The sequence below is a fragment of the Dipodomys ordii genome, unplaced genomic scaffold, assembly GCF_000151885.1.
Source record: "Dipodomys ordii isolate 6190 unplaced genomic scaffold, Dord_2.0 Scaffold156, whole genome shotgun sequence".
NCBI classification, from domain to species: domain Eukaryota; kingdom Metazoa; phylum Chordata; class Mammalia; order Rodentia; family Heteromyidae; genus Dipodomys; species Dipodomys ordii.
The window spans coordinates 2269809-2291859 of NW_012267372.1; the positions used below are offsets into that span (position 1 = coordinate 2269809).

Consider the following 22051-nt stretch of genomic DNA (forward strand, 5'->3'; position numbering starts at 1 on the left):
GGCAGAGGATGGGGATGGCAGCATCTGGGAGTAATAATTCATGTTCAGCCATTCGGCCCCAGACGGGGGCGCACTGACGCACACACAGACCGTGGGTCCTTAGATAATATATATTAAAAATAAACCTCCAGGGTACCAAAAAAAAAAAACCAACAAAAAAAACCCCACAAGAGTAAAGGCACTTGGTGGGGGGGAGTGGGAGGGTGTCCCCCAACAGGCAATACTGAGATGGCCCAGGAAAAGGGGAGGGGTCCCAGCGATGCCCCTTCAGTGAAGCCCTGAGTCCCCCCCAAGCAGAAAAATGAGGAGAGAAGGCAGGGGAGGGGGAGGAGCAGGGACCCCGCAGGGGGGCAGCCCCCAGGCTGTGGCCTTGGTATCTTGGCTCCCTCTCCGGCCCTTGGGGTAGGTGATGCTGCAGTTGCTTTGGGATGGGGGGCCCTCACGTCTTCTCCTTCGTTTCTCTCCTCTTGGCGGAAGGCCTGGGGGTGGAGAGAGGAGCAGACGAAGCAGGAGGCGGAGGGGGCAGGGGTGAGATGGAACAGACACAGCCACTGTCCCCTCAAGGGGCAGCCGCCCAGCCCCCTCCACCCACTCACCTGCCAGGGCAGAGACCTCAAGTGCAGCTAGACTGGGGGACAGGGTTCCCCCCGAGCTGAGACAGGAGGGGCCGCAGGCGGCAGAGTTCCTCTTCTAACTCCTGGTCAGGGAGGAAGACGAGGTTATGGCTAAGAGGGGGCGCTGTCTTCCCGCCTCAGCCATACCCGGGTCCGCCACCAGTCACACCTCCAGCTGCTTTAGGGCTTCCTCTAAGCTGAGCAGGTGCTCCTGAACTTCCTGGGTCTGTGCAGGTCCCAGGGGACCACCACCTGGCACCCCGTCCCCTTCTCCGGGAGGCCCCGCCCCACGGTCTTCCTCCGCAGGCAACAGGAGCTGCTTCAGGGCCAGCACTGGGGGGGGGGCGGGGGGGAGGAGCAGTTATGAGATGCAGCGCCCTGGGCTGGAGTTTAGAGGTTTAAAAAGGGGTGCAGGGGAGGCTGGAGATGGAAGGCGTGGGGGGGGGCAGAGGGCAGCTGCAGCACAAAGAGGAACTTGGGTGTAGATGGGGTAGAAACGTGGGTTTTCAAGTCTTGCTGGGCACCAGTGGCTCCTGCCTGTCATCCTAGCTAGTACTCAGGAGGCTGTGATCTGAAGATCAGGTTCAAAGCAAGTCAGGGCTTAAATACCAAAACCATGGAAATATTGCTGTGGTTCAAGTGGTAGAGCATCAGCCTTGAGTAGAAAAAGCTAAGGGGCAGTGCCCAGCCCTGAATTCAAGCCCCAGTACTGGCACACGCCTGTGTATACACACACGCGCGCGCACACACACACAGTGCGAACAGGGTCTGGGCATGTTTGGTGGTCCTGGAGGATGGGGGTTATGCTACCTTTCTGGAGGGCTGTGACAGCGAGCTGGCCTTCGGCACCGGGTCTGCAGAAGGGCAGAAGGTCTCTGAGAGCTCTCTCAGTCTGGGCTGGTTGGGGAACAGAGAGGGTGCTCAGATCCTGGATGTTTCCCCCATCAACCCAGAGCACCCCCGTACCCCTCCTGACTCACCCTCTGCTGGAGGCATGTCTCGGCCACCACCGTTGCCATTCTCGGAGCTGCTGAGCAGGGTTTCTCGGGTGCTAGAAGGAGGAAGTGCTGGGTGACCCCATGCCCCTGGCTCTGGGGGTTGGCAGGGGCTGGGGGTGTGTGGAGCTAGGAGACAGAGGCCCTGATGGGTCGGGCACACAGGCACACTGAGCTTGGTTGCCATGGATACCCGGACCGGTCTCCAGGTGTCTGCCCCCTCACCTGCTTGGGCTGGGCCGGGGAGGCTTGAGGCGGTTGGCAGGGGCTGGGACTTTCAGGGATCCAGCAGTCTCTGTGATGAGGGCACACCAACTGGGGAGACAGGTCATGGGCTCAGGGCAGTCAGCTTCCTCCGCGCCCCCTCCCCACCAGCCAGGCAAGGACCTCCCACCCCATCTGCCCTTAAGGATCCCTCTTACTTTGTCCGCTCTGACACAGACTGTGCCACCAGCTCATATATCTGGGCTTCCTGGTCCCAGGTGAAAATGACATAGAAGGCTTTGTGATCTGCAGGGGGAGGGGGAGATGGGGCTCACAGCCAGGAAGGCCCCTCCTACTCCCTGCGTGCCAGTCCCTGGGCACAAGCTAGAGGCTGGGAGGCCCCTGAGAGGCAATGACGCAATGCACCCTCCCTGGGCCCCGTGTTCTCCCCCAGCCCCATGCTAACTGCTGCCCCACCTCTCCCCCCCCCCCGCCCACTCCTGTCCACAGCTGCAGGGCAACATTTTTCCTGTGCCAGTCCTGGGGCTTGAACTCAGTGCCTGAGAACTTTTTTTTTTGGGGGGGGGGTCCGGTCATGGGGCTGGGCGCTGTCCCTCAGCTCTTCAGCTCAAGGCTAGCGCTCTACCACTTGAGCCACAGCGCCACTTCCAGCTTTTTTCTTTTTGCTCATGTGGTGCTGAGGAATCGAACCCAGGGCCTCATGCATGCAAGGCAAGCGCTCTACCACTGAGCCACCTTCCCAGCCCCCTGAGAACTTTTTTACTCAAGGCTGGCACTCTATCCCTTGAGCCATGGCTTCTATTTCTGGCTTTTTTTTTTTTTTTTTTCTGGCTTTTTTTTTTTTTTGATGGCCCATTGGAGATGAAGGTCTCATGGACTTTCCTGCCCAGGCTGGCTTTGAACTACACTCCTCAGATCTCAGCCTCTTGAGTAGCTAGGATGACAGGGCAGGAGCCACCAGAGCCTGGGCCAACTTCTTGGTCGCTGGGCCCCTTTGGCTCCCTGCTTCCCCCGAGTGCGCATCCCGACTGCTAGAGGGACCCCAGCCCTGCACAGGTGCGCCGCCCCCTGCCAGCCTGCGGCACACTGACCAGTGGCCACCTCCCGGGTCATGGCAGAGGTGAGCCGCAGCACGGGCCGCAGCATGGTCTTGCCGTCGGGGGTAGGCGTCAGTGTCCGGCTGTGAGACTTGAGTAGCAGCCGCTCGTCCTGGCGCTGGAGCAGCAGCAGCAGGTCATCCAGCAGGAGCACGTGGACCTCTGTGGGGTGAGGCCGGTGGGTGCTCACGTCGCTCCCCACATCCCACTCACTGGCCTCCTGCCCTGCCCCGCCCCACCTGGGCACTCACCCACAGCCTTCTCCTTGGTCACACGCCACGTTAGCGGGCCCTCATGGATCAGCTTTTTCTTGGTGATGTCCAGGTTCTGGGGCAGGAGGGAGCCATGGTCAGCAGAGGGGAGGGAAGGAGGGAAAGGAGGGCAGCAGGCACCACAGGTGGGGGACAGACAGGAGTTTGGGGCCAGCAGCAGGGTGGAATCAGAGCCTCTTTCTGTCAGTAGGAACAGAACAGGCCATGGGGGGGGGGGGCACCACAGAGCCCACCTTGAACTCGCTCAGCATGGGGTCGCTGCTCTGCCGAATGTGGGACAAATCTAGGCGCCGCTGGAAATCCTTGAGCCTCTGCCAGAGACGGGAGGGTCACAGAAACAAGTCAAGCATGGGGTACAACCTCAGTAACTCCCCAAAGAGGTCAAGAGCCAAGAGTAACTTGGCAGGACCCAGAGCTCAGCCTCCTGAGGAGCTAGGACGGCAGGAGGGAGCCAGCGCGCCCAGCCCGGGCCCAGCTGCTGAGGCCCAGCTCACCAGCAGGTCCTCCATGTCACGAACAGCCTGGTTGACATGGTGGAGGATTTCTCGGCAGCACTTGGCGGCCAGCTCCACTTTCTCCCGTTCTGCCGGCTCCTCTGTGGGCAAGGGAGAGGCCAGCCAGGGTGAACCTCCACCCTCCATGGGAGGCCATGCTGGGGTGGGGGGGAGTGGGGGGCGGTGTCAGGCCAGTACCTGTGTTCTGCCCGATGCTCTGCAGCAGCAGGGGGTACTTGGTCAGCCGCTGCATCTCTGTGGGGATCATGTCCTTCAGCTGCAGGCGGCGGCAGCGTGGGCGGCTTTCTGCCTCCTGAGGGGACAGCAGTGTTGGGGGCCCAAGGCCAGGACTTCAGCCCCTCAGTCCCCCAGGATCCAAGACCCCAGCTTTAGGCCCTCCACCCTCACAAGTCCAGGCCCCAGTTCTCGTCCCTCAGACCCAGAAATCTAGATCCCAGTCTTCCTCTCTCAGACCCAGGGGTCCAGGCCTAGCCTCTTCCCTCAGACCCAGGGAATCCTGGCCCAAGCCCCTTTCCCTTAGACTCAGGGGGTCCAGCCCCCAACCTCCTTCCCCAGACCCAGCATCCTCCCTCAGACCCAAGGGTCCAGACCCAGCCATCCTCCCGAGGACCCCAAAACCTGCTCCTGCCTCCTCACCTGCACAAAGGCGGAGAATCGAGGCTCCTTGCGCTGTTTGGCTTTGAGCTGCTCCAAGGCGAATGACTGTCGGCTGCAGAAGCGGGAGGAGATCTTCTGGAACCATGAGCCCTCGGCACCATCAAACTAGAGAGAGTCAAGCCAGGCAAGGTCTCAGGTGGGATTAGCAGGAACATTGCCTCAAACAGAGATGGAAGCCTCAACTAGGCCAGGCCTGGCGCACCCCTGCCTGGGAGGGGGAGGGGGCCGGGCAGCGCGGGCATCCTCACCCGGGCCAGCAGCACGTCTCCGATCTCCTCGATGAGGTAGCCACTCTCCTGTCTCCTTTTCATCAGGCGGTCCAGGAACAAAGCTGGGGGAGGGGTTTAAGGAAAAGGGGTGTTTGGTGGGGGCCCCCCCGAGAGGATTGTCTGAACCTGGCTGCAGGCATCGGTCTGCTCCTTAGGGACAATGAGCACATGGGGACAGGAATGGGAGGTCCCTGGAACAGAGGCTGCTGAGCTTTGGGTCTAGGGAGGCATAAAGGAGGGAGCTGACTAGAGGCTGGTGACTCACATCTATAATCCTAATTATTCAGGAGGCTGAGATCTGAGGATCCAGGTTTGAAGCCAGGCTAGGCAGGAAAGTCTATGAGACTCTTACCTCCACTAAACTACTAGTAGAGCTGTGGCTCAAGTGGTAAAGCACTAGCTGTGAGTGAAAAAGGTCTGGGACAACACCCAGGTCCTGAGTTCAAGCCCTATGACTGACACACACACACACACACACACACAAAAGGAGGGAGCAGGAGGGACTCAGCCCAGAACTCACAGTGCACCTCGATGAGCTCATCCAGGCTGGGGAAGATGTTCTGTAGCTCCTCCAGGGGGAAGAAGCCCCCATCCGCCATGGGCTGGTAGAAGAGATCGTGTAGCACACGCAGCATGCGCACATGGGCAGCCTCTGTCACCAGCAGTTCTGTGGGGAGCCCCAAAGCAGGAAGCTGGGGAGGGTGCCAGATCTGGGGGGGACTGTCTCTGGTACACTGGGGGAGGGACAGGGCCAGAGGGGTGCTTCCTACTGGGGGGACATTCTGAGTCATTCACCTTCCTAAATATCCTTTGATAAGCCAGGGCACTAGTAGCTCACACCTGTCATTCTAGCAACTAAGGAGGCTGAGATCTGAGGATCAAGGTTCTAAGCCAGCCAGGGAAGAAAAAATCTGTGAGATTCTTTTTTTTTGTTTGTTTGTTTTTGTCTGCCGTGGGGCTTGAACTCTGGGCCTGGGCGCTGTCCCTCAGCTCTTCAGCTCAAGGCGAGCGCTCTACCACTTGAGCTACAGCGCCACTTCCGGTTTTCTGGTGGTTTATTGGAGATAGGAGTCTCACGGTTTCTCCTGCCCGGGCTGGCTTTGAACCGAGATCCTCAGATCTCAGCCTCCTGAGTAGCTAGGATTACAGGCGTGAGCCACCAGCGCCCAGCAGTCTGTGAGATTCTTATCTCCAATTAACCAGAAGTAGCACTGTGGCTCAAGTGGTAGAGTGCTAGCACTGAGCAAAAAACAAACAAAAAAAGCTCATGGATGGGCTGGGAAGGTGGCTCAGTGGTAGAGTGCTTGCCTCGCATGCATGAAGGTCCTGGGTTCGATTCTTAAAACCAGAAAAAAGCCAGATGTGACGCTGTGGCTCAAGTGGTAGGGCATTACCTTTGAGCTGAAGAGCTGAGGGATAGCGCCCAGGCCCAGAGTTCAAACCCCAGGACTGGTGCATACACATGCATGTGTGTACACAACTACACACATGTACACATGCGTAAAAACACACACACACACACACACAACTTTAAGGATTCCCTGAGCCACCACCCTTTCTCTTGTGTTGGGACTGTCTGCAGAGGATAAAACCTGGAAATCCCCATGTAAACTGGGAAGCAGATGACTCCATTGCCAGCAAACTATATCTAACCATCCGGATATCTTCACAGCCTTACTTTCTGGTTTTTGTTATTGGTGCGTGTTTGTTTGTTTTTTGGTGCTGGTCCTGGGGCTTGAACCCAGGGTTGGGGCTCTGTCCCTGAACTTTTTTGGTCTAGGCAAGCACGCTACCATTTGAGCACAGTTCTACTTCCAGATGTTTTGGGCTTAACTGGAGATTAAGAGTCTCAGGATCTGTCTGTTTGGGCTGGCTCTGAACTGCAATCCTCAGATCTCAGCCTCCTGAGTAGCTAGGATTATAGGAATGAGCCATCTGTGCCTGGCTGGTTTTTTGTTGTTGTTGTTTTGAACTCTGGGCCTGGGCGCTGTCCCTCAGCTCTTCAGCTCAAGGCTAGCGCTCTACCACTTGAGCCACAGCACCATTTCCAGCTTTTTTCTTTTTTGCTTATGTGGTGCTGAGGAATTGAGCCCAGGGCCTCATGAATGCAAGGCAAGCACTCTACCACTGAGCAACCTTCCCAGCCCCTATTTGTTTTTTGTTGGTCGTGGGGCTTGAACTCTGGACCTAGGTGCTGTATCACAGCTCTTCAGCTCAAGGCTAGTGTTCTACCACTTGAACCACAGCACCACTTTTGGTTTTCTAGTGTTTAGAGATAAAGAGTCTCATGAGCTTTCCTGCCCAGGCTGGATTCAAACCAGGATCCCTCAGATCTCAGGTTCCTGACTAGCCAAGAGCAAAGAGAGGCTCAGACAGTGGCCAGGTCCTGAGTTCAAGCTTAGCAACTGAGGAAAAAAAGTCTCACCAAGCAGATAGCAAAATCATGATGGAAACAATACACTATTATTTTTCTACTCAGAAGCAAGCACTGCTAATGTATTCATTTATTTTCCCCAAGTGCTCCCTATGGGAACCCTTTTTCCCCTAAGCCATTAAGATCATACTAACTAACAAGGCTGGGTGCAGTGGCTCATGCCTATAATCTCAGCTACTAGAGAGGGAGAGACTGTGAAGCCCACAATTTGTGGTGAGCCAGGGTAGAAAGTTGGAAAGACAAAAAAAAGATAGGCATGGTAGTGTGAACCTATAGTCCCAGCCACTTGGGAGGCACAGGTTGGAGGAGCTAGGTCTATGGCCACAGGCCAAAACAAGAGACCTTTATCTGAACAGTAACTTAAGCAATAAAGTGCTGGAGATTTGGCTAAGTGGTAGAATGCCTGCCTAGCCAAGCTCAAGGTCCTGAGTTCAGACACAGACACACAGACACAGACACACACTAGGTAAGCCCTCTACCACTTGAGCCACAACCCCAGTCCTTTTACTTTTTATTTTTGTTGGTCCTGGGGCTTGAGTTCAAGGACTGGGTACTGTCCCTGAGCCTTTTTGCTCAAGGCTAGTGCTCTACCACTTTAAGCTATAGCTCCACTTCCGGTTTTCTAGTGGCTTATTGGAGCTATGAGTCTCACAAACTTTCCTGCCTGGGCTGGTTTTGAACTGAAATCCTCAGATCTCAGACTCTTCAGTAGTTAGAATTATAGTTGTGAACCACTGGCACTGGTCTTACTTTCTCAGGTAGGATGATTTCAGGGTAACTTTGTCAGAGCTGGCCTCAAATCTCTATCCTCACGTCTCCCAAGTAGCCTGAATGGGTCACGTTAGCTGTTGTACTGATGTTTCTCCCTCTGAGGGGGCTACTGTGGGGTTCACCTGTCTCAAGCTCTCCCCATGGTAACAAACATGGAGGTGGACGCCTCCCCGTGCCTGTCCTTGGCCAGAGTAGGGTGGATAGGGCCCCACACTCACCACTGATCACTTCCTGCCGCTTCACCTGGCTCTTGGGAAGGCTCAGAAGGGTGTCCTGGGGGACCAGTTCCCGCCACCCAGGGGGTTCTTCTGGCTCCAGCTCCAGTCCTGACCGTCCCGGCTCCCCATCATCTCCAGGCTCAGGGCTGTGGACAGAGGCCTTCGTTGGTACCCTTTGCTTGGTGGTACCCCAGGGAGGAGCCTTCGACTCCTCTGTGGTCTTGGCATTGGTGGCCCCTAGAGTGGTCTAACCCCACACCCCTCTCTCCCAAGGCCTAGGACAGGGGTTCTGTGGCCTCGGCCACTGGCTGCCCAGTTCTCCGCTGCTCTGGGAGCCCTCCCTTCCCTGACTCTCCAGACGGCCTGTGTGGACAGGGAGTAACGTACGTGGCTTGTCGGGTGGGGCCAAGCACGGCCGTGGCGGAGCTGGGGTCCATGTCCACGTCGCTCCGGGAGCGGCCCCCACCCCGGCCCTTAGCCCCGAGGCTGCCCCGGGAAGGCCGGCGGCGGTCACTCACCCGCAGGCTCTCTGAGCGCCCCAGACGCCCTGGCAGCCTGCACCCCAAGGCCAAGGACAGTCAGGCAGAGGCCGGAACAGAGACAAGGAGAGACCAGGACAGGGAGACAGGACAGGGACAGGGACAGGACAGACAGGGCAGTGACAGGATAGACAGGACAGGGACAACGAGACAGGACAGGACAGGGACAGGGAAAGACCAGGACAGGGACAGGGACAGGGAAAGACCAGGACAGGGACAGGGAGACAGGACAGGAACCAACATGCAACAGAAGAGAATTGTCAGGAATAGTGGGATTTGTGGGCTGCTGGGGTGGGGGGGGGAGGGGAGGCGGCCAAGAGGGTAGAGGGACCCCTCCCTCCCTGAGGTGGGGACATGGAGAAAGAGGGAAGGATTTCCATACTTAGCTCTTCAACTGGGAGGGTGATGTCCCCACCCACCCCTCATGGGGGGAGGGTGGAGGGGATGGAGTGGCCATGGGGGGGTAAGGGAGGGGCTGGGAGAAGCAGGGGAGGGCTGGCCCTCCCCCACCCAGGGCCCAGGCACCCACCTCTTCCACCTTCTGGGGAGAGAGGGTACAGGGTCAGAGGTGGACCCAATGGAACCCAGCTCACCTCCCCACACCCCCCCTCAAAGGGTCCCCAAAGCAGCAGCACGAGGACAGGCAGGGGGCAGAACCTGTCCCCCAACTCTGAGGGGGACAGGGCCCCCGGGAAGGAAGCAGGAAGGGAGCAGGGAGCACGGGGGGGGGGGGGGGGAACGGGGTGGATGGGACAGGAGCAGGGGAAGAGCCAGGTGGGTGGAGCTTAAAGAGGGCGGGGCTTAAAGAAGAGGAAGGATAGAAAATGGAAGGGGTGGGAAAGGCAGATAGTTTGGAGTGGAGGAAGAGGAAGGGAGGGTGTAGAAGGAAATTTGGCCAGAAAGGAGGCAGAGGGACAGGAAATACAGAGGAAAGAGAAGAGGAGAAGGATCCGCAAACGAGGAAGAAGAAGGAAGAAAGGAGGAAAGTGAAAGGACTGAAGACAGATACAGAACAAAGGCAGGAGGGAGCTAGCAGTGAGGGCATGGCTGGGAACAGGCAGGTGCAAATGGCGGCTGCAACCCCCACATACCCTCCCAGCCCCCATCAGCTGTCCCTGCTCAGCCCAGGCCCTCCTGAGACCCTGCCCAGGTACCTCTCTGTCTCAGCACCGTCCTCTGGGTTTTCTGGGGGTGCTGGGGGCTCCAGACTTGTAGGGGGGCCTTGTGAAGGAGTGTCTCCCGGCTCCAGGGAGGTATCAGATCCTGTAGGTGAGGCCGGAGTGAGGCACATTACAAAGTCCATGGAGCTCCGTACCATTGGCTCACCACTGTCATCCTAGCTGCTGAGGAGGCTGAGATCTGAGGATGGAGGTTCATAGCCAGCCTGGGCAGGAGTCTATGAGACTCTTTATCTCCGATTAAGCACCAAAACAGCTGGAAGTGGAACTGAGGCTTAATGTGGCTTAAGTGGAAAAGTGCTAGTCTTGAGCAAAAAAAGCTCAGGGACAGCACTCAGGCCCTCAGTTCATGCCCCAGAACCTGCATGTGCACACGCGCTCACTGGTAACCAGGTGCAGATGGTAAGAAGGAGGGAGGTGTCAATAGTGAGCCAAGTCTTTTACCCCAAGAGGTGTCCCTGGGGCTGGTGGCACTCACCCTGCCGCCCCGTGCGGGCCCCCCCAGCCCCTGAACCTCTCACCTGCTTCCCGATATGGGCTGTCCACAGGCAGAGGGCTCAGGGAGACTCCAGAGGTGTCCTGACTAGGAGCCCCAATAGTCCTGTCCCGAGAAGGCACGCCAAGGCTTCCCTTCCGGTCTACAGGACCTGGCTTTTCCCCTGGAGAGACAGTGAGAAGGAGGGGAAATGGAAGAGCAGCGGTCTCCATACCAACCACTGAGGCCCAGGACATCAGCCTCTGTCTCTTCTCTTAAGGCCCCAGAGCCCCAGTAAGGTACCCGCTCCCCACCCCACTGCTCTAAGACCCAGGGGTCCAGGCCCCAGCCCTCCTCCCTCAGACCCAGGGATAAAGATCCCAGCCCTCCCTACTCAAACACACAGGCTCAGGCCCCAGCCTCCCCTCCTGATCAGACCCAGGAGTCCAGCTCCAGCCTTCCTCCTTCAGACACAAGGGTCTTAACTCCATCTCCTCCCTTAAGGTCCAGAAACAACCCTCCCAACACACTGAGTCCTCCTCCCTCAGACCCCACCATCTCCTCTTTCAGACCCAGAGGTCCAGATCCCAGGCCCCCTCCCTCCCTCAGACACAAGGGTCCAGCCCCCACCCCTCCTCCTTCAGGTCCCAGGATAGATGCTCTGCTACAACAAGTTCATTACCATCAACCTCGCCTTTGAGGTGTCGAAAGTCTGGAGCTGAAATGAGAGAGGGGGACGTGAGGTACGGACCGCCTGGGGAAGACACGGCAGGCAGGGCTATGGCCCTGGCCCCCCCATACCTGGAGGCTCGCCCCGGTTCCATCGAGCAGCATCCAGGATACTGCTCAGCCCTTTCTTGGTCTTGGGGGGCTCATCTGACCGCCGGTTCCCCATCACCTATAGGAGGATGGGGGCCAGGGAAGGAGGGGTGAACATTCCTAAGATGACACAAAGCAGAACCAAACCTCAAGTGTCCAGTCTTGAGGCTCCCCTGGGTGTGGGGGAGGGGGAGGCCCCCGAAGAGGAAAAGGCCAGGTTTGACCTCAGCACCTTTTTCCGGAAGAAATTACGTCCCGATTTCTTATCCCCACTCTTGGTCCGCACTCCGAGATAGCGCATGTACAGGCTGATGGCGGCGACCACAGCGGCACTGTGGGGAGGAGGTGATGAGGACCCCAATGTACACAGACCCCCATCGGGAGTACCTGACTACCCCAGAGGCTGAGGTGGGCCTCCCTTCCCAATTCCCACAGCACTTCCTGTGAGGCAGAGGAAGCAGAGCCAGGGAGCTCCTCAGGCCCAGACCAACCACCTCGCCTGCGCTCTTCTGCCCGGTCACCTCTTTTCCTCATCTGTGGAGATGGTGTGTCTGTGGGGGAGAAGAAAAACATCTGACAAAGTTGTGAAGGGACCAGTGGCTCACTCCTGTCATCCCAGCTACTTAGGAGGCTGAGATCTGAGAATCATGTAACCCAGCCCAGGGCAGGGAAAGTCTATGAGGCTCTTATCTCCAATGAACCACCAAAAAACTACAAGTGGAACTGTGGACCAAGTAGTAGAGTGCTTGAGCTGAAGAGATGAGGGACAGTGCCCAAGCCTGTAATCCTAGCTACTCAGGAGGCTGAGATCTGAGGATCATGGTTCAAAGCCAGCCTGGACAAGGAAAGTCTGTGGGACCTTTTTTTTTTTTGGAGGGGGGGAGCCGGTCGTGGGTCCTGAACTCTGGGCCTGGGCGCTGTCCCTCAGCTCTTCAGCTCAAGGCTAGCACACTACCACTTGAGCCATAGCACCACTTCTGGTTTCTTTTTTTTTCTGCTTATGTGGTGCTGAGGAATCGAACCCAGGGCCTTATACATGCAAGGCAAGCGCTCTACCACTGAGCCACCTTCCCAGCCCTCTGTGGGACTCTTATCTCCAATAAACTACCAGAAAACCAGAAGTGGCGCTGTGGCTTAAGCAGTAGAGAGTTTGCCTTGAGCTGAAAAGCTGAGGGATAGTGCCTAAGTCCAGAGTTCAAGCCCCACGACCAATTTAAAAAAATGGCAGGGTAGGCTTGAGCCCCAGGACTCCAATACGAACCCTGATGTGAATGAGAGCTGGTGGATGCCAAGGGTGGCTCAGCCTGGTCCCCACTTACTGCATCTCCTCCAGGTGGGCCAGCAGCCTCTCAGCCACATGCCGCTCGCGGGCCTCATAGCTGGCTCGGTCCCGGCCCACCCAGGGCTCCAGCTGGGCCAGCTCCTGCTCCCAGGGCGTCATGCCCATGAGCCGCTTGGAGCGGAAGTCCTCCAGCTGCCGGCTCACGGCCGCCTGCTGACTCTGGACCACCTCCTGCACAAAGCGTCGCTGGACGTCCTCGGAGATGAGGTCAAGTCGAGTGCGGTCTGCAGGGACACATTTAGGGGCTGGGGACCACGGGACCACGTTTCCGAGGCCCTGGCTCCTGACAGCCAAGCTTCCTTGGGCTGTCACCACTATGCAGGAATGAATGAATGAATGAATGAAGGTGATTTCTTGGCCCAACCAGCCAGAGACCCTCCCTCATCCCTAAGGCTCCTCCTTACCAAGCTCAAAGGTGACGTTGGAAGGAACTGCGACCCGCAGGACCTGCTCGGGGGGGAGACTGGAGTGAGGTGGGAGGAGGGAAGGCCCTAGGGGGGCCACAGGGTTGTGGGCCAGGATGCTTTATGGGCAGAAATAGGGCCCAGATGGGTGTGTTCTTCAGTGGGTGGAGCTTAGGGGATGCACAAAGGGGTCTCCAGGAAGGACCAAGCAGGGGCCAGGGTCAAGGGTCAGGGCAGCAGGTGTCTCACCGAGGTCTTCTCCAAGAAGCTATGGGAAAAGTCGAGGAAGGCCTTCTTGGCCTCTTTGGGGCCCAGAGAACCCAGCATGTCGGCATGCAGGCAGCAGAGCTGGGAGAGGACACAGAGCACGGTTCTATTCCTTCCTGGCTCCCCTGCTCCCCCAGCAAAGCCACACTGGGGCTAGGGGGGTCAACTGTCACCTCCTTTGAGAAACACTCCCGGGCTGGGAAGGTGGCTCAGTGGTAGAGCGCTTGCCTTGCATGCCTGAGGCCCTGGGTTCAATCCCTCAGTACCACATAAGCAACAAGAAAAAAGCCAGAAGTGGCGCTGTGGCTCAAGTGGTAGAGCGCTACCCTTGAGCTGAAGAGCTGAAGGACAGCGCCCAGGCCCCGAGTTCAGGCCCCATGACCGGACACCCCCCCCCCAAAAAAAGAAAATTACCGTAGAGAAACACTCCCTGATTTCTACCCTGACTGCCCGAGGCCCTTATCTTCCTTGCAGCCTCCGGGTAGGGGGAGAGAGGAGGAGAGGTGGCACACCAGGAATATTTTTGTTCTTGTTGTTTTGTTTTGCCAGTCCAGGGGTTTGAAACTCAGGGCTTGGGCACTGTCCCTGAGCTGCTTTTGTTCAAGGCTAGCACTCTACCACTTGAGCCACAGCACCACTTCCAGCTTTTTCTGTGTATGTGGTACTGAGGACTCGAACCCTAGGGCTTCATGGATGCTAGGCAAGCACTCTACCACTAAGCCACCTTCCCAGCCAATATTTTTGATTCTATGTGGCTCCCCATGGTCCTGTTTCCTCATGATGTGGTTAATGTGGAGGTTAAGAGTCTCATGGACTTTCTTGCTCATGCTGACTTGGAACCTAGAGCCTCAAGTTCTCAGCCTTCTGAGTAGCTAGAATTACAGGCCTGGGCCACTGGTACCCTGATTAGGAAGGTTCCCTGGTTCTGTCAGGATCGACGAGACCTACAATGGCTCATAGTCTTTTCGAGAATATCCACCCTGAACACCTGTCTGGTGACAACCCCTGGGGAGACCAGCCTGATATCCATCCCTCCAGAGCGCCCAGGAGGAGCTGTGTCTCCTACGGGAGGCTGATGCTGTCACAGGCCCAAAAGGGGAACAGGACGTGGTTTCTGCCAGGCCGCTGTGCACACAGCCTGCTCTGAGCATGCTCTGTACTTGCTACTTGTTCAGGATTCCATGGAGCACTCACACCACAGCCGGTGCAGAGCCCCCACGTCTGGCCTTGCCCTATGACCTTTACGTTCTGGATCTGGATCTCCATGCCCTCCAGGCTGATCAGCATCCAGGCTGATCAGTATCAGTGCAGCTCACTGAGTGCCTGCCTGCCCCAGCCTTCCCCCTTCTCCCTTCCTGGGCATCCTTACCAAGGGTCCTGGCTCAAACTGCAGAGCCACGTGTTGCAGGAGGGCCATGAGGTGGGCTGGACGCCGCTTCACCTGCTCCAGGCTCTGGAACTGGCTGTTTTGCTCCTCTGAGTTCTGGTCATGGGGACAGGGAGGTTGAGTGCCGGAAGGGGGGGGGGGTGCAGGGGAGCTTGGGCTTGTCCTCCAATGGAGCTATGATGGGGTAGAAAGTGGGTGGGGAGCTGTGTCTGTGCTGTTAAGGTGACAGTAAGGGCAGCTGGGTAAATGGACACAATCAGATGCTGCTCTGCAGAGAAGGGATGGCATCTCATGCAGGGAAGGCAGTGATAAGTTGGGGCTACAAGAAGTAGGGTAGAGAACTGGGCACTGGTGGCTCATACCTACAACCCTAGCTACTAAGGAAGCTGAGATCTGAGGATCACAGTTCAAAGCCAACTCCAGGCAGGAAAATCCATGAGACTCTTTAATTGCCAATTAACCACTAGAAAACCGGAAATGGGGCTGTGGTTCAAAGTGATAGAGCACTAGACTTGGGCAAAAATGATCAGGGACCATGCCCAGGCCCTGAGTTTAAGCCCCACAACTGACAAAGACCAAGAAGAGGAGGAGTAGAAGCGAGGTACCAGTGACTTGCACCTGTCATCCTAGCTACTCAGGAGGTTGAGATCTGAGGATCACGGTTCAAAGCCAGCCCAGGCAGAAAAATACATGACTCTAATCTCTAATTAACTACCCCACACACCATGCCCCAGAAAAAAAGCTGAAAGTGGAGCAGTGACTCAAGGTTGAACACTAGACTAGAGGTGAAAGGTGGAGAGAGACAGAAGATGGGCAGAGATGAAGAACGGAAGAAGGACACCCACTAAGGACCGCACAGAAGCATATGCACCCTAGCTTCTGCTCACCGCCTCCAGCTCGTTCTCAAAATCCTCATCCTCCGCTCCGATAATGCTGATGGGCACTAGGCCAGGTCTTGGAGGCCCTGGGGCCTGAGGAAGAGGAGAGACAGCTTCAGGCTACAGGGCTCCCTGCCTTGCAGCTGCCAACCCTCTCCACCCCCCCCCCAATCCTGGCTGAGTCCAGCTCTATACTCACCGCCCCTCGGGCTACGTCTTCCATGTCCAGGGCTTTGCAGGGCTGGGGAGAGGAGGGGCTGCGGTTAGGGGTGGAGTGGGGTGGGAGGGGAGGTTACTCACAGATTCCTGGCCCAGGTGTGAAGGTGAGTAAACAGCCACCCCCCACCCGGCCTACCCAGCTCAATGGGGCCTCTGTGTGGCCACAAAGAGCCCTTCACAGGCCAGCCAGGGGGCGGGGAGCCCAAGGAAGGGCGCTTGGGGGATGTGGGGGAGAAAAGGCTGCAGGCCCTGAAGCCCAGGGTTCCTGGCCCTGGGGGAGGGGGGGACTGGTGGGGAAAGCAGGCAATTTGGGTCTCTAAAAGAGAGAGGGCCAAGGGAGGTAAAGGCTGGTCCCAAGGGGTTGGGGCCTTGAGGAAGGTGGAGCTGAGTTAGTTCTGGGGAAGGTAGGAAGGAGAGGCCTGAGGTGTGGGGAGCTCTCTGGTCTGTGACAGGCTTAGGCCAGGATGTTGCCTCTGAACCCACCAGCCCTACTTCCTGTGACAGGAAGTCACAAAGGCGAACCCCCAACCTCCAACTCTTTCACACAAAAGAAAACAAAACTGTGAACCCTTTTCCCTCAGGAACCTGGGGCCTCACTCTAGACTCTTCTAGTTCAGGATCCTATCATCCCCAGCTTCTTAGGCTTCTGGTCCCAGAAAAATCAGGGCAGGGTCAGGCCCAGTGGCTCACACCTGTAATCCTAACCTATTTCAGGAGGCTGAGATGTGAGGATCAAGGTTCAAAGCCAGCCAGGACAGGAAATTCCATTTCTTTTTTTTTGGGGGGGGGTGATAGTGGGGCTTGAACTCTAGGATTGGGCGCTGTTCCTGTGCTTTTCAGCTCAAGGCAAGCACTCTACCGCTTGAGCCACAACGCCACTTCCAGTTTTCTAGTGGTTTATTGGAGATAAGAGTCCCATAGACTTTCCTGCCCAGGCTGGCTTTGAACTGTGATCCTCAGATCTCAGCCTTCTGAGTAGTTAGGATTACAGGCGTGAGCACAGCTCCATGAGATTCTTATTAAACATCCACTAAGTGGTAGAGCTAGCCTTGTGTGAAAAAGCTCAGGAATAGCACCCAGGCCAGGATATCAAGCCCCACAATTGACAGAAAATTTTTAAAAAAGGAAAAGAAAAAGAAAAAAACAAAGAAGGTCAGTTTCAACTCATTGTTGATATTTAAATGTAAAATTATTAAAGCCTGGTACCAGTGGCTCACACCAGTAGTCCTATCTATTCAGGAGGTTGAGGTCTGAGAATTGAGGTTCCGGAGACTCTCATCCCAAATAGCCACCAAAAAGCTCTAGTGGAGCTGTGGCTCAAGTGGTACAGCACCAGCCTCAAGGGGGAGAAGGCTAAGGGACAATGGCTAGGCCGAGTTCAAGTCTCAGTATTTGCCCCCCCCCAAAAAAAAAAACAGAGAGGGTCTTGAACAGCCCACTCTCAGGTACTTGTATCTTTTTTTTTTTTTTTTTAGTCTGGTCCTGGGGCCTGAACTCTGGGCCTAGGTGCTGTCCCTCAGCTCTTCAGCTCCAGGCTAGCTCTACCACTTGAGCCACAGCACCACTTCCGGTTTTTTTCTTTTTTGCTTATGTGGTACTGAGGAATCGAACCCAGGGCCTCATGCATGCAAGGCAAGCGCTCTACCACTGAGCCACCTTCCCAGTCCAGGCACTTGTATCTTCTTCCTCTCCCTGCTCCCTTCCTTCCCCTGCTCTCCTCCCTCCCTTCCCACTCTTCCCATGCTAATTTCTCTGGATCTAGCTCTGGATCTCAAGCTGACTCTTCCCATCCTTTCCTTTCTTTGCCTTTCTCAGTCTCCCTTCCCATGTCCACACTCTTCTCAGAACCTTTCCAGCAAAGTCTTCTGTGGACCATTGAGGGAGGGACAGCATCTCACACCCCAAAGCTATTTATAACCCTCCTTGCATGAGCCAGCTTTCTCCTCTAGAGGGCCCCTCCCTAGTACTCAATAAGTGGGAGGTATAATTTGATGCCAATTACTAAACAATGATGCCTTCTCCAATGTCCAAATACCATCCCAAGGGTCCACCTGTCCAGGCATCCAATTTATTCTTTTCCATAATGTGTAGCTGTCCACCATCCAAGCCTGACTAATTTCAAGAGTTGAGCATTGTCAAATGATTATGTAGCTGGGCACCAGTGGCTCATGCCTATAATCTTAGCTACTCAGGAGGTTGCAATCTCAGTATGGCAGTCAGTTCGAGGCCAGACTGAGCAAGAAAATCAGTGAGACTCTTATCTCCAACGAACCACCAGAAAACTGGAAGTGGCACTGTGGCTTAGTGGTAGAGCACTAGCCTTGAGCAAACGGAGCTCAAGGATAGTACTGAGAAACCTAAGTTCAAGCCCCAAAACGGACAAAAATTTTTTTTACATAAATAAAATTGCATCTGGGTGCTTGCGGCTCATTCCTGTAATCCTAGTTACTGAGGAGACTGAGATATGAGGATTCTGGTTCCCAGCCACTCCAGGCAGGAAAATCCATGAGACTCTTATCTTCAATTAAACACCAAAAAGGCAGAAGTAGAGCTTGACACTGGTGGCTGCCACCTATAATCCTAGTTATTCAGGAGGCTGAACTCTGAGGATCTTGGTTCAAAGCCAGGCAGGGCAGAAAGGAAGAGCCGGGTGCTGGTGGCTCACGCCTGTAATCCTAGCAACTCAGGGAACTAAGATCTGAGGATGGCAGTTCAAAGAAAGACCAGGAAACTCTTATCTCCAATAAACCATCAGAAAACCAGAAGTGATGCTGTGGCTCAAGTGGTAGAGTACCTGCCTAGAGCTGAAGAGCTCAGGAATAACACCCAGGCCCAGAGTTCAAGCCCCATGACCACCACCAACAAAACAATAATAATAATAATAATAATAGAAAGAAGGAGGAGGAGGAGGAGGAAGGATAGACGAGGAGGAGAAGGAAAAGAAGGAAGAGAAGGAAAAGAAGGAGGAGAAGAGAAAGATGAAGAAGAGGAAGAAGGGGAAAAATGGAGGAAAAGGAAGAAGAGGAAGAAGGAGAAGGAGGAGGAAAAGAGGAGGAAGAGGAAGAAGAAATAAGAGCTATCGCCAGATGCTGGTGGCTCATATCTATAATCCTACCTACTCAGTAGGCTGAGATCTGAGGATCATGGTTTGAAGCCAGCCCAGGCAGGCAAGTCTGAGACTTTTATCTCCAATTAGCCACCAGAAAATTGGAAGTAGTGCTAGTGGTAGAGCACTAGCCTTGAGCAAAAGAGCTCAGGAGCAGCACCTAAGCCCTGAGTTCAAGACCATGACTGACAAAAAAAAAATTAAAAGAAGAGCTATCACTTTACATGCACTCGGTATGTGACATGCACTCAGTATGTGACAAAAACAGCACTATTACCTTAAAGGTTTTAAGTAATTTCATTTTCTCAATGACCTCATGAAGCCAACATTATTTTTTGGGTGGGGGGGGATGATGGAGATTTGAACTCAGGGCCTCATGCTTGCTAGGAAGGATTCCATTTATAGTCTATACCTCCAACTCTTTTGCTTTCATTATTTTTCAGGTAAAGTCTTGAGTTTGTGTACAGGTAGGCCTCAGACAGCAATCCTCCTTTGTGTACCTCCCATACAACTAGGATTGTTGAAATGAGATCTTGCTAACCTTTTTGCTGGCCTGGCCTTGATCCTCCCAATCTTGGCCTCCCAGGTAATTAAGATTATAGCTGTGGGTACCATCATGCCCAGCTCCTGACTTGGATTTGCTTTATTTGGGAGGACTACTGTCATTCTTATCCCTATTTTACAAGAAACTGAGACAGAGGTCATAAGGTACAGGATTTAAAAACCAAGTAGTCTGGCTCCAGAGTTGATCACATTACACACACATTTACACACACACACACACACACTCCACCTTTAGGAAGCTAAAATCTCAGTACTTCAATCAAAGGTCTGAGATACATTAGGTCTACTGTGTCTGGGAAGGACAGGGAGGGGCATGTGGACAGTGTGGCCTGGGCAGGAGTACAGACTGGAGCAAGCAGCTCCACAAAGGGAGCCAGGTAACTGGTGACTTTGGCCTGTTATCCTCACTACTCAGGAAGTTGAGATCTGAGGATCAAGGTTCAAAGCCAGCCCTGGTGGAATTCTGTGAGGCGCTTATCTCCAAAGTGGTAGAGTGCTAGCCTTGAGCAAAAGAGCTCAGGGACAGCGCCCAAGACCTGAGTTCAAGCCCCACGACTGACAAAAAATAAGAAATGGGATGGGAGTGTTTGAGGTTTAGGATATAGGGTCCTACAAAGATAGAGCTATCAAGTGAGATCGATCAACAGGCAACTGACAGCCTAGAGTTCTGGTGGACAGAGGTGGCCCAGTGTGCTTGAGGCTGGGGGAGGGGAAGGAGGAAGCTGTCAAGGCAGGTTTAGAAGAATCCATGGGCTGAGATGTGTGAGGTTGTCCTGAAGAAAAGGAGGTACACATGAACAGGTGCCAGGTCTCTAGTGCAGAATTCCGGGCTCCCAAGTCAAGTGGCCCAGAATCTCCAAGAACCTGAGAACCTGAAGAGGGTTCTAGGAATGTGTATCTCCCCCTCCCACCCCAACCCCAAATACGGTGGGTCTAAAGAATCTGGGCATCACGACTACAGAGGGAAAGTTGCTGGTTTTATAGGAAAAAAGCAGGGGATGGGAGGGGGCACAGAATTTGATAGGTGTGAAGTAAGTCCCGGGCCTAAAGTTGTTGTTGTTGTTGTTATTTATTAGGGCCCCAGGTTTAAGGGATGCTAGCCAGAAACCCCTGTCAACTCTACTGAGCGTGGAGGGCCTTCGTGAGCCCTAAAGGGGGGGAAGGGGGTCTCCAGGGGGTCCTCAAATGCCAGCGGATGTGGCAGTGTGGATAGCTAGGGATGCCGGGGTGGGGGAAGAGAGTGCACCGTCAGGGGTCCGGTGCCCACCGGGGGGAGCCCGTCTGGAGCCGCGTCCCTCACCTGCTCGGATGGTGGGGGGGGCCGAGAAGCCCCCCTGGGCAGCCTCCGGAACCGAAGCCTCCGCGCGCGAGCTCCAGGCCTCCCCCACCCGCGCCGCCGCGTCGCTCTAGCCGCCCCACCAGGCGCCTGGGCGCTCAGCTCCACTCCTCCCACTCCTCCCGCCGGCCGCTCTAGCCTGACGCCTGTCCAGGTATCGGCCTCCCCGACACCTCGACTGCGCCGCGCCGGACGCTCTAGCTCTCCGCGGCGCCACGCTGGCCAATGAGGGCCGCTCTAGCCTGACGTGGAGGGCTTGACGTTTCCGTCATCTCGACTGCTCCTGTCACTCTCCCGGGGCCCCGCCCCCTCCGCCAGAGGGAGCGGGAGGTCCCAAAACTCCTGGCTCTGACAGACAGACAGACAGAACGCAAATCTCGGCGATCTTCGACACCTCAATTCTCCGGACCTCGAACTGGGGGGAGCCCGGAGGAGGTCCCCCTCTCTGTCTCCCCAGTTCCCCGAATTCCGAACGCTGATCCATCAGATCCCTTGGCCATCCCGCCAGTCCGCTCCGCTGCAAAACTCTGAGCTTAAGTTTAACTTTGGCTCGCCGGCATCAATGTAACTTTCTAGAAGCAGTTACTGCCCAGGGCTCAATCTGCTTCTCCGTGCAATGCAGAGAAGGGTCCAGCTCTCTCTGCCCAACACCTATTTCCCAGGGTATAATTAGTGACCCGGGAAAAAAAATTAAGTTTCTAAACCCTTTCTGCAACGCTCAGCCTCACACCGGCCCTGCACGGAAGTTTGTTATTGTTTTTCTTTTGGGGGTGACCTTCAAGCCTGCAGGGTTGGAGGTCGGCGTAAGGGCGGGCGGAAGCCACGTTCAAGTTCAAATTAACTGGACATAGATAGTGTCACAAAGGGACCCATCTGTTTGATTCCCCGTGCCTCAGTTTCCCCACAGATAGATGGATGTGATCGTCCTTTCTTCCACTGGACGATCTAGGGGAGAAGCCTAAACCATCCTTCACCCCCACCCCCACCCCCATCTATTGGTTGGGCATCCGTCCCTTTGACAGATGGGTACACTGAGATCCCAGGAGAGGAGGCCGCGGGCTCTGAGGCTGCAAGCCGGGGGCCCCTCGGCTGTCAGCAGCGTCCCAGCACCCCCGCAGCCCGCTCTTCCCCATTTCTCCGGGCAGCCGAGGGGCGGAGGCCGGGCGGGGCCACCCCCTCCCCCTCCAGTACCTGGTGTCCGCGCGGGGTGGTGACCGGCGGGGCGCCCGAGGTCGGGCTCGGCGGGCGATCCCGGGCCCGGTGTCCAGGCTCCGGCTTCCTGGCTCTGGCGGGGCAGGAAGTTGGGGCGGTTTTTTTTTTTTTCTCTTTTCTTTTTTTCCGGAGGCCCCCGCCCGCTGCCCCTCCCTGCTTCCTGCCCGCGCCCCGCGCCCGCCCGGCACCTCCGCTTCCTTCCCCTTCTCCTCGCCGACCGCCGGCTCCTCCTTGCCCCGAGGGCACTAGCCCCGCCCG

The 22051-nt window shown here is 55.9% G+C and overlaps 1 protein-coding gene across 4 annotated transcripts; it reads right to left on the reverse strand.

The window, feature by feature from the left end:
- Positions 1 to 131: 131 nt before the first annotated feature.
- Arhgef1 (Rho guanine nucleotide exchange factor (GEF) 1) lies at positions 132 to 21880 on the reverse strand. 4 transcript variants are annotated; one of them, XM_013032662.1, is made up of 31 exons: positions 21773 to 21880; positions 15556 to 15597; positions 15366 to 15449; positions 14461 to 14574; positions 13074 to 13172; positions 12825 to 12867; positions 12398 to 12644; positions 11600 to 11629; positions 11311 to 11410; positions 11061 to 11157; positions 10942 to 10977; positions 10306 to 10443; positions 9761 to 9869; positions 9136 to 9147; positions 8455 to 8622; positions 8068 to 8213; positions 5165 to 5311; positions 4624 to 4706; positions 4355 to 4480; positions 3896 to 4010; positions 3698 to 3798; positions 3437 to 3514; positions 3183 to 3258; positions 2926 to 3093; positions 2032 to 2119; positions 1835 to 1924; positions 1595 to 1665; positions 1425 to 1511; positions 784 to 947; positions 597 to 697; positions 132 to 479 (listed from the first exon to the last, which is right to left on the reverse strand). In XM_013032662.1, the coding sequence occupies exons 2-30, from the start codon at positions 15577 to 15579 to the stop codon at positions 614 to 616; spliced, it is 2925 nt and encodes a 974-aa protein (XP_012888116.1). In that variant the 5' UTR covers positions 15580 to 15597; positions 21773 to 21880; the 3' UTR covers positions 132 to 479; positions 597 to 613. The 4 variants fall into 4 exon arrangements, with proteins under 4 accessions (XP_012888116.1, XP_012888117.1, XP_012888118.1 ...); XM_013032663.1 differs by lacking the exon at positions 21773 to 21880 and adding an exon at positions 20546 to 21230; XM_013032664.1 differs by lacking the exon at positions 9136 to 9147.
- Positions 21881 to 22051: the final 171 nt, after the last annotated feature.

Bases quoted from the DNA above. Each gene is read 5' to 3' on its own strand.
- Arhgef1 (XM_013032662.1), bottom strand. From the start codon at position 15,579: ATGGAAGACGTAGCCCGAGGGGCG. The intron at 9,870-10,305 runs GTGAGAGGTTCA...CCTCACCTACAG, and splicing joins CAGCCCATATCGGGAAGCAG to GATCTGATACCTCCCTGGAG. The intron at 5,312-8,067 runs GTGAGTGTGGGG...GGCTCCCCACAG, and splicing joins GCGGCAGGAAGTGATCAGTG to AACTGCTGGTGACAGAGGCT.